The sequence below is a fragment of the Triticum aestivum genome, chromosome 7A (genome assembly GCF_018294505.1).
Source record: "Triticum aestivum cultivar Chinese Spring chromosome 7A, IWGSC CS RefSeq v2.1, whole genome shotgun sequence".
NCBI classification, from domain to species: Eukaryota; Viridiplantae; Streptophyta; class Magnoliopsida; order Poales; family Poaceae; genus Triticum; species Triticum aestivum.
Window position 1 is genome coordinate 467,749,127 of NC_057812.1, and position 11,841 is coordinate 467,760,967.

The 11,841-nt window shown below is 43.8% G+C and overlaps 1 protein-coding gene across 1 annotated transcript; it reads right to left on the bottom strand.

Moving 5' to 3' along the window:
• Positions 1-7,373: 7,373 nt before the first annotated feature.
• Positions 7,374-8,986, bottom strand: LOC123153399 (uncharacterized; the record flags this gene model as incomplete). Its single annotated transcript, XM_044572539.1, has 4 exons — positions 7,374-8,087; positions 8,288-8,412; positions 8,495-8,707; positions 8,799-8,986. Coding segments are annotated over 4 exons (978 nt in total), but the record flags the coding sequence as incomplete, so codon positions are not given.
• Between the last annotated feature and the right edge of the window lie 2,855 nt (positions 8,987-11,841).

Sequence of the window (11,841 nt, forward strand, 5' to 3'; positions counted from 1 at the left end):
TGTAACAATCATCCACAACTTCATTGATGAATGGTTTGACACGCCAAACATCAGCTTCGACGATCTGCAACTACCCATTGGCCTCAGTGTCGCCTTCCATGGCGCCATAGCTTCAGAGTTAGCCATCGCCCAGCGCATTGTTGAACTGAAGCAGAAGATTGACTTTGAGAAATCTCAGTTCAAGAAGCATATGGCCAAGCTCAGCATGCAAGACGTGAAGAACTTCAAGATTATGCTGCACGAGCTCAAGGAAGCCTTTCTAAAGAAACGTGCAGAAGCTCAGGGTTCTCGTGAGCACATGAAGGTCTTGGCTGATAGGTGTGTGCAAGCCTACAATGAGGCTAAGAAGCGCAAGGCCCTTGGGCGTCCTAGCATCGACCCCAGGATGGCTGCCAAGAAGACGAAGAAGCCCACTATGGCTGAACCCGAAGCACCAAGGCAGGAAGCAGATCCCCTTGTCTTCCTAACTAGCATGATTGGCCCGAAGCCAAAGGCCAGGTCAACCACTTCAGAACTGAAGAAGACCAGGACTGCTGAGGCTGAAGCAAGGAAGAGAAAACATCCTGAAGCCTCTGCTACTGCCCCCCCCCCCAAGAAGAAAAGAAAGACCAAGAAGGAACGGGCTGCTCCCATAGAGCCCTTGATTGTTGAACCCATTTCCATGGTTCACCCCGACGCCGATCCACAAGAACGTCAACTGACTATCCATAAGTCTGCTTTCACAGAGGCTCATGAAGCTGAAGACTTTCCAGCAGCTGATCCCATCGCTATTGAAGACATTGGTCACCATGACCATGTTGAAGATGATGCAGCCCTTCCTCAGCTAGAGCACCAACAGGTATCATCGCTTGTGCTCACGCACAGCGAACTCATCAGCATTGGTCGTCCACTAACGCCAATTGCACAGGATGCTTCATGGGCGGATCGCCCACAAGAGGAAGAAGACTTTGAGGCCCAGCCAACAGCAACTCCACAGGCGTCACCCTCGTTGCGCAGGCTTCGCAAAGGTCCAAGGCCTCAAGTCTCTGCTGAAGACAATCCGGCTGCATCAGCCGCTGAAGAAGAAGTCCCACAAGTTGCCACTCCCCTGTCCCACCAAGAAGCGGTTCTCGAGGAGAACGTGATCGTGACCGACCCTCCTGCTCGTCAAGTGGAGGTTGAACATCTTGAGGCTGCCACCACCAACACCACTGAAGCCACTGACGCTGTCATGGCTGAAGCTAATGTGGAGCCCTCACCAACAAAAGCACCAGAAGTCAGCGAAGCCACTGATCCCGCCGCTTCTGTTCCTGCGTCTGCTGCCGGTCCCCAGTTCGACTATCATGTTGAGCACATGCCTCAGGTGCAGAAGCCAATCCCAAGATTGCCAAGGTTCCCAGGTCTTGCATCAGCACATGGCTCCTTCAATATCAATGGCTTCAGAGCAGACAACACATTCTTCAATAGCTCCAAGAACCCCTACTCAAGGGAAAGAATATCATCTGATCGGTTCTGGAGTTATCCGCAGCGAAGCTATTACTCATGTGTTCTTTACAACCAAGGTCGCATCTTCCCACACAAGCGCCTTGACATTGAAGCAATAGCCGGTCTACCCTGTCTGGAAGAAGCTCTGAATTGCTTCAAAGAGGTTAGACTGCTGCCGTTCGTCACTGACCAAGAGCATTGGAATGAAGAGTTGCTGCTCCAATTCTATGTCACACTTCACATCCGCGGGTATAGCAGAGATCTGAAGACTTGGGTCCTGGAGTGGATGACAGGAAACGTTTATCATGAAGCCAAAGCCTTTGACATCATTGATCTCACTGGTTTGCCCACTCCTGGCGATCTCTACGAGCATGGCTGTCAGCTTCATAGTGAAGCTATTGAGAGCATCTTTCAGAAGACTGAACCTAATATGAGTCAGATGCTCAGTATGATGAAGTCATTGCCCCAAGATGATGCTTATCCCACGGAGTTCTTCGTTGAAGACCTTGAGTATCTGCCAAGAACCATTTATCACATCATAAGGCGAACTCTCTGGCCAATCAAAGGACATTCTCCCCATGCCAAGCTGGAAGGTACAATGAAGACTTTGGTCTTCTACATTCTTCATGGAAAATGCTTCAATACACAGGATTTCTTCATTCGCCAACTTGCTGCATCTGGCTCTGATCTGTTTGGTTTGAAGTTCTACGCCCCTTGGGTGATGCGGCTGATCAAACTTCACTCTGCTATCTCATATCAGCCCTCTGCCTGCAATCATCGGATCTTTTTGCCTAATGTGGATATGTCTATTGAAGTCATCTATCCTGAGCCTGCCAAGGAACCTCTAAGTCTTCAGAATGCAGAGCATCAAAGTTTTTCTCAGAACGTTGAAGGCTTTCAAGCTGTAACTCGTGTGTATCCTTTGGCTGGCACTACACGTGCACCGCATCCTGCTCTCACTGAAGCCACTGACAGTACAACTGCTCCATGACCCAAGAAGCGCACTCGTGTTCTCAACGACCGATAGCTTCTTGTGGCTCTTCATCAGAAACAGTTTAGGCATCATGACTGGCTGAAGCGTCAAATGCAAAGCCTCTTGGTGGATGTTAATCGCATTCGCAATCTTGCCACCAAGAATGCTTTTGTTGCCCATGAAACCTCTCGCCGCACATAGAAAGGCCTGACGCTGATGTGTTCTGAAGATGATCTTCAAGAGGATGGCTTCTCTGAGCGATTCAAGTTTGACTCCACACCTCCTCGAAGGGCAGTGCTGCGACGAACTCCATCCCTTGAAGACTCTGAGTTCTCTTCCTCTGCTGCAACTGTGAATGCCAGAGTGATCGAGGATGAAGATGATGCTACTTCACCGCCACCTCCTTCAGCACGCTTCGACTCTGCTCCAAGCTCTTCTGCACCGCCAAACACCACCAATGACCCTGCTGCTTCACCTACTCTTCATGGGAACGAGTAGATGCTCTATGTCTTCAAACCTTTTTGGTCCTTACTGACAAAAGGGGGAGAAGCATATGAGTTTTATAGTCTTCAAGCAGGTCCATATGGGCGGGTGCTTTATATTTTGCTTCGTGCTTACAACTCTCGTTTTGCTACATTTGGTTCTTTGAGTTGTAACACTTAAACTCGATGGTCGTCTGCTACTTATTTTCCACCTTGTGTTGCGATGATAAATTCCGCATGTGCGACGATAAATTCCGCACTTAGATCATTCTGCAGACGTCCATTTTCCATTATGCATGTCATTATCTTCACATACTTTCTCATGCATTGTGGATTGTCATCATAAGTTGAAGTGGATCTCCACAAGTACAACCTGCCATGTGCATTTGCATTCCAAAAGCAAATTACTTATATGCACATCTTCAGGGGGAGCCCTTGCAACTTATGAAGACAATTCCTTATCCTTTACAATTTCACAGACTATATTCCCTGTTGAAAACTTCAACTAGTTTGTCATCAATCACCAAAAAAGGGGAGATTGTAAGTGCATCTAGTGCCACCCCTAGTTGATTTTAGAGTATTGACAACAAACCTAGTTGAGGGACTAATGTGTTTGTGAGAATTGCAGGATAACACAGGTAGAAGTCCCTCATTGATTCGGTTTTCCTACAGAGATGACCCCTAAAAATGTATGAAGACATTGAAGTCAAAGGTGGTATATGAAGATATTCACATTGAAGACTATGACAAGAGAAGACATCGCATGAAGCCTATGGAGCTCAAAGACTTAGATCTTTCGTAGGTCTTTTTCTTCCTCTTTGTTGAGTCATAGAAACCACCGTACTGTTAAGTGGGGTCCAAGAGAACCAGTCAGAATGACTGAAGTGATGCTTAAACAAAACATATGTCTTCGAGTGAAGACTTTGAGAGCGAATCTTGTCCAGAGTCGGACAAGTCAGCTTTGCTTGTAGCCCAAGTAAAGTTGCCGTGTGAGTTTGAAATCTGACCGTTGGAACACGTGTCAGTTTCTTAGTGACCCAGGGTCATTTCGGACAAATCAGGTCGGGTTGCCAAGTGGCTATAAATAGCCCACCCCCTACAACCATAAACAGTTGGCTGCTCAGATTCAAAGTACGGCTTTTGTCGTTTGAGAGCAACCCACCTCAAAGCCTTTGAGAGAGAATTCCTTGCGAGGATAAAGCCCTAACCACCCAGAGCCAAAGAGAATTAGGCATCACTTAAGTCTTCTTGTCTGTGTGATCTGAAGACTTATTACACTTGAGGACTGTGAATCCTCCAGCCGGTTAGGCGTCGCGTTCTGAGCATCCAAGAGACATTGTGGATTGCCGGTGAACGAAGTCTGTGAAGGTTTGGGAGTCTGCCTTGAAGACTTACCAGAGTGATTGGGCGAGGTCTATGTGACCTTAGCTCAAGGGGAATACGGTGAGGACTGGGTGTCCTGAGCTGCGTGTTCAGGACCGGATGTCCGGGACTGTGTGTCCTCAGGTTTAAATACCTAGCCGCCCTAACCAGACGTATAGTTGTCACAGCAACTGGAACTGGTCCAACAAATCATTGTCTTCAACGTGTCACTGGTTTCATCCTTTCCTTCCATTTACTTACTATTGGTCCTTGTGAAGTCATTGTATGATTGCACTATCTTTTATCTTCACTGAGTGACTGCGTTTTCTGTTTGGCTTCATAATATCTTCCTACCTGATCCTTACTATATTGCTGCTATTAGTCATTGTGCTTTCACTCCATTGAATACTTGACTATGGCTTGCCTAGTGTAGTCTACCTTCCGCTGCAGGGTAATATGTTTATTTCTATCATTTGTCTTCATAACTTCCACGTTTTGAAGACTTTCATAAAAATCGCCTATTCACCCCCCCCCCTCTAGTCGATATAACGCACTTTCAGACCGCCACCCAGGCTCAAAGAGATCATGAGATTATTCATACTAGAAACTTCTGTGTGCAGCCACAAGCTACTATGGGCTCTAGCATAGTTGACTAAGTCGTGCGAACTCTTACAGTGGTAGACTAGCAGATGTAGGGAATGTAGGTTGGTACTGTCTACCCGATCGTAAGGTGCTAGCGCTTCTGAAAGACTATGTCTCGGTCATCTGTTTCTCAAACATCATGCAGTGCGAGAAAATACAACGGAGGAGATCGAGTCTTGTGGGTAAAAGTGCGCAAACCTCTGCAGAGTGTATAAACTAATTATGGTTAGTCGTGTCCCCGGTTATGGACGTCTTGAGTATCTAATACTTGGATTATCATGTGAATCTCATCATGTTACTTTAATTAATATTGTTGGGTTTTTATGACAATGCTTAATTGGGATTGAGAGGATGTTTATCTTCTCAATGTTCAACAACCACCATGATAGTTAAATAAAAATTTATTCCTTTGCAGTAGGGAAAAATTAACTTTATGCAAAAACTGTAACCATAGAGCTTTCCACCAGCCATATATGCATGTAGTATAGCTTTATTCTTTCATTACTCTCTATGTGTTACATTGCCAGCATATTCCATGTGCTGACCCGTTTTGGGCTGCAATGTTCATGTTGCAGACTTTTCAGATGGCAAGTAAGGTGCCTTTAGGTCGTGGTTCTATACTCAGTGATGCTGTTGGAGTTGATGGACTCACTTATCTTCCAAGCCTTTCGTTGTTATCGTTATTAGATGGCCTTAAGCCATATTATTTGTAATAAGTTCTCTTTTGAGACACTCGTTGTAATAAGTGTGTGATTGCTACTCTGTTATAAATCCTTCAAGTACTGTGCGTGTCAGCATTACTGATCCAGGGATGACACTGAAGCAAAGAGATCGGACCGTTTGAGGTCTGGTCGCTACACCTGGGCTCTGTCATCTGATTGCACTAACCGGATAGAGGGGGGAAAGGTAGCAAAGCAACCGTGAGTATTCATCTAAAGTACTCGCAAGACTTACATCACGAGAAACAGGAGGACATGGGATGGGAAAAACGGTGGAGGGGATATCGATCGATCGACCGGGGTAATGGGGTAATGAAACGACATACGAACTCTCCTGGGGAAGACATCCAATTTTCATAACTGCTCCCACTAATTGGATTAATATATTTTTATGTCTTCATTGTTGATTATCTGTATTGGCCTTTCGAGCTTGCACACTTCTTTCTTCTTCGCCTTCGATGAATTCGATACTGCGTCGCATCTAGTCTCATCTCTAGTCTCTACCGTTGCAAGTCGTGCACGAACATATATCAAATTTCTCGCTATCGATACATCAATGTAATCTTCTTCCCAATACCAAAACTTGCATCCATCCTACATACAAATTGGAGCAAACAATGAGCTACAAATTGCGCCAAATCCGATTAACCACTAAATCAAAACAAGCACTCATCGTTTTTGCACTTGAAAAACACCGATCCGAGGTGTTCCGGCGTGGTTGATACTCGGCGCACCACCTACTGCAGACAGGCGTCACACTTTATGACAAGCAACGGGGTGCCGACGAGTTGTTGGGGTCAATGCCGAGCCAGAACGATGGTTGAGTGTGTCTTTACCGACGAACTGACGACAAATGAGATCCGAGCCGCTAGAGGAAGAGGCCATACCTGCATGCGGTGCAGAGGCATTGCCGGGGCTGTGCGTTTCGGCAGCCGGCCAATCCATGAACGCGTCAAATCCGACAACGGCAACGCATGCGTAGATTTATCAATTCTGTACCGACCGTGGCACGAGAGGCTCAAATCCAGGTGGGCAGGGACAGCGACGGGGCCTACAAAGCGTCCGCGGTGGGCAGTATGGATGGCGTCCGCATAGATGCCGCGCGAGAGTGGGTGAGACAATGGGAGGAGGGAATATTTTTTCCTCCAGCGGTGGGCGGCCAAGAGACACCGAATAAAAGCCAGAGTAAAATTTTACTCTATCCGGTTTAGAGGATCGGCTGCCGGTTAGGAGTAAAACCGAAATTATACTCTAACGCCAAGGGACAAGTTAGAGTTGGCCTAAACTAGTTTTCCTAAAATAAAAATCCTCTAAAAACTTGCTTTATGTAACCTCTCATCTGATCCTTGGTAGCCAAACAACCATAAACTTTTTTGAAATATCTTTTTCTAATCAATGGTTTTGGCAGCTCTCTTGCAAGATTGAAAAAAAAAGAGAAGGATGAAGAGACGAGCGGAGCTGATGCCGGACCAGGAAATTTCCTCCAGCAAACTGGACGCGGCTTCCAACGAGTAATGTGCTGCTCTCCCAAAAATAAGGCAATACAAAGTGGGATGGGCAGCATGGAGCAAAACGCAGCAGTGCCAATGCTCAATCGCTGGTGCGTTTTTATCTTCTGCTACCAGGGTACGGATTACAACTCAACCAGAAATGGAGCATAATATTTTGAATGGCCTGGGATGGCGGAAGCGAAATAACAGAATCGATGCTACAAGCAGAAAACAACTAGGCTGGAGATGCAAGCAGAACTATAATGAAGAACAAAATGCATCTGAGAATACATGCGCTGACATGATAATTTTTAGATGCATTTTAGCAAACACCAAACTAAACCTCTACTCAACTAGAATACCAGAATGGAAAAGCCTTCAAACAAGCACAGACGATGGTACACACAAAGCGGCTCAGGTCCAAGTCAGCTTCAAAGAGCAAGGATCCAGATGAGCTCCGCCTCTGTGCCATATCGTCCTCCTCTCAAGTCTCAACCCTGTTGCTACTGCCTGCACAAGCCAATGCCTGGCCCTATCATCTGCCCTTGCATTGCAACCATCACAGCACCTTCGCGTTGCATCTCTTGGATGAGTTGCTCAAGTCTCGGGGTTCGCTGAACCACAAAACCAAACAAAGCTCCTGTAGGAGCAGCCATGTTTGAGTGGTCTTGACAGTGGTTTGCAGACATTGTAGCTGCAGCCGTGGTAGGAGCTTTAGTTGTCGGACTCGGCGCGTTCGGTCGAGCCAACTTGGGATTTTGTTCCGGCTCCATGCCTTGCATCTCCGGTTCCTCAGAAGCTTCTAGTCCAGCATCAATGTTTAATCCTTCTCCCACACTGAAAAGTGAAGCCAGCTGTTTTCCCTTCTCCTGTGCACAACGTCCTTTGCCATGTTGTTCCTCTTCCACTATTCTGCGCTTAAATACCGCCCACAGGTAGGGTTTTCCTTGGAAAGCTGCAACCAAACAAGGACAAACATGCACTGAGCCAAATATACACAGTAGGGAATAGCTTAGAGAGTGATTCTGGATAATTGAATTATTTCTATTAGATGATTATTAGTACAGCTGCGTATGGGTAGGGTTGCGACTAGAAATCAGGAACACGAATCATATTCTGTTACTAGCATGTTTCCAGAAAGAGAAGAATTCATACTTTGGTGTTGCTCAGGCAGTAGAATAGATGGGAATATCAGCATCTCAGCTTCACCAACAATAGCTCGTAGAACCATATCATTCTCCATTACTTCTTTAACAAGTTGATCCATGTCTGCATCTTGCCTAGGGATAGAAACAAAAATGATTAGAATCCAAATGGTGCGGAAGATGGTAGGCAATAAATAGCAATGGGCAATAAAGACACCTCATCTCCATGGGCAATAAATACAACGCAATGTTGTCATCAGTGGGCCTTGATGCCTCAAAGCTCTTAGGCCAAGCCTCCAGTCTAGAAAGCTTTGTTACTTCAACCACTGGCTCAAGTGATCTTGACAATTTCCACACCTTCTCACAGTATTTGGTTGACAAATGCGCAGCCAATGAAACAAATTTTCCGCTGCCTATCTTAATGATTCCCCTGTTGAATAATAAAACAACAAAAATATCAGCATATAGGGACGAGCATTTGCAACATGTGAAAATGGAGAAAAAAGGGGCGTATGTTCTACCTCCAAATAGGTTCATCGATGGGCAGGGAACAATAGTAATGTGGCTTCGAAGGTTCTGAACCATAAAGATTAGACACTTCTTGATGACAATCCTTCTGTGTTTTCAATCCAACGGCACCACTTTTAGCACCCGTGAGATTCTGATCACCGTCATCATCGTCTTCATCATCAAATACATATCTAATTTTGTTTATTCAACTACAATTCTCAGTCCTCTTCCTCTTATTAAACTTGTCATCAACGGACCTTTCATCCTTCCCGAGGCTAGTGCTCTTATTGTCAAGTTTAATGGGATTGATTCTGTCAATCTAGCGACCCCACATGCCTCAAACTTCTCTTCCAACAACGACTCCATCCTCTTACTCTTAGATTTGTACACATCGGTTCTTCCATCCTTCGAAAGGCTAGACTTGCACTTTCTACTGTCAAGTTGAATGTAACCGTCGATTGAATTGACCATGCATGATGCCTCAACCGTTTGGTGACTTGAAAGGTTCTTACTAGGTAATAAGGAATCACAATTGATCCCCAAGTTGGGCAAGATATCTTCCATGACTTTTTTACCCTTCAAAGCTAAGTTGGAATTTGAAGCTTCCATCACAATCGGATGGTCTTCTTTCCGTGAGTTGCAAACCAATGAAGAGGGGTACGATTTCTTTGAAATATCAAATGTGAAATTTGAATCATCCTTCCTCACCAAAGGACCGGACCCACAATTCGACCCAGAGGAGAAGGGCCTAGCTTTCATTGACTGAGGAGCCATCTCATCATTGGGTCTTGAGTAAGAGGATCCCGGCATCTTGGTATTCTTTGAACGAGGAGCTTCAACGTTATTTAACCTTGAGTAAGACTCCACATTCCTCGCCGATGAACCCATACCATTGTTTGGCCTCAAGATATTACCACAGGGTCTAAACTTGATAGTATTCTTTGGCAGAGAATCAATGCCAATATTATGCATTGCGCAAGATGGACTAGCCTTCTGGGTGAGAGTCCTAGAGAAAGAGGGTTTGGACTTCTCAACATCTTCCCGTGGAGAAGCCATACCTTTGTTTGGCCATGAAGAACGTGACGAGACATTTGGTCGAGACACTGGCTTAGAATGGCTAGGCTCATTGAAAGGAAAACGGAGTGTGTGTTTTGTTGCAACCTTATTTTGTTGAGGTCTTTTCGCAAGATTATCATCACCTCTCCTAAACAACTGTTGAGTTCTCTTCAATTGTTCAAGACACTTTTTCTTGAGTTTGCCTGGTGCCTTCCTTATGGATGGCTTTCTCAAGATTGGACCAAAGTGGTTAACACCATGTTGTCTTCGACTCCCCATTTTCTTTGAAAAATCCCTAAAAAAATTTATAAAATGTGTAAAATATATTTTCTAAACACAGAAGAAACTTATACAATAAAAGAACAAAAGACAACACTAACTTTTACAATAAAAGAACACTGTTATAATAGTGCCAACCTAATGGCAACATAGTTAAAGTGGAGAAGGAGGCTCTATTATATGAGATCGATATCACATCAAACACATTTGGCACCATGTATATCAAAGTGTAAATCTTTGTAACAATAGGGCCCACAAAAGTTGCACTTTTTCACACTAGGATTTAGTGATTCACAAAAAAGAGCAGTTTGACAACTTAGGTACACACATTTGAGAAATGATCTCTAATCTATTAACCATGACTTGCACACATTTGAGGAATGATCTCTATCTAATGTCTTTTTAGTCATCCATTTTGACCTATCTAATACTTAGCGATGCAAAAAATAAGGACATTTGATGACATGAAAGTACAAATTATATTAAAGAAGTAACATAAAGATGAATTTTGTGACACCTCATGGTATCCATATCAACCAACCCTTGGTTTATATCTCAACTAACTAAGTTGCCACGCCACCAACTGTTACACTAAACCTAGCCTCCCATACATGAGTAAGGCACAATATGATAACGAAAGAGAGACAAATCGGCATGAATTATACTCCCTCCATTCCTGAATATAGGGTGTATAGTTTTGACACGGAAATTAAAAAACGCACATGGAGGGAAAATTTCACAAGTTTTGGGTGAGATAACTCCTGACTAATTGACATGAGTAAATAGAGGAGCTTGCCTGATATAAGGAAATGTAATCAAATCCCTATGAAATATATCCAAACGAGTGGTGCAACGCAATGCACCTTATATTCTGGGATTTTTCTCAAAAATCTATACACCTTATATCAAGAAACGGACGGAGTATGAATTATGGCTAAACTAAACCAAGCAAAGGTACGGGATTACATACAAGGCACACTTAGTTTTGATTCAAGCAATAGAAGATATTTTATGGTCAAGAATATAAAGATTCACCTAGCACAACAATTAATATGTACTAACTTTTTACGACAATAGATTTAAGTTCTTTACTAATTCTGATCTCGTTTGTTTTGAACTAGGCATGACAAATTTGAAGGATTAATCAGAATTGCGCTCACTACTATATCTACACATCAAAGACATAACACCTAGTGTTGAAACTATGTCCAACTAAAAGTGTGAACTATTATATAAACCTTTTGTAGTTTCAAGGATAAACTAAATGTGCCAAAAACTTCGAGCATGTTAATGAAACAAGCTGAAGTGGAAGGATTTTTTTTACAATGAGCTGACGAGTAGTGTCAAAATTAAAATAATAATGATCATTGCAATTATTTTAAAAAATTGCGAAGGAGCAATTCTATTTTCCTTCCAAAAATAAAATACAACGCTACTCATAAAGCATTAAAAGTAATTCATGTTGAGGAGACTCACAACCATGATCCATCTAAATCCATGGTCAATTCAATCTTGCCCAGCTTGCTTGTAGGCTGGCATAGGTTCGCCTTTGGATTAATGGCAAATCAAGCTAACCAACCTGAGGGGTTCTCCAAGCCATGCATCCTACTTTCAAATAGTCTTCACGTTCCCTATTTTCAGGGTTTCTTTCAGACTACGCACAGTGGGAGTAACATATGTGATAACATCATAATGGGGAGTATCATATACTAATATCAT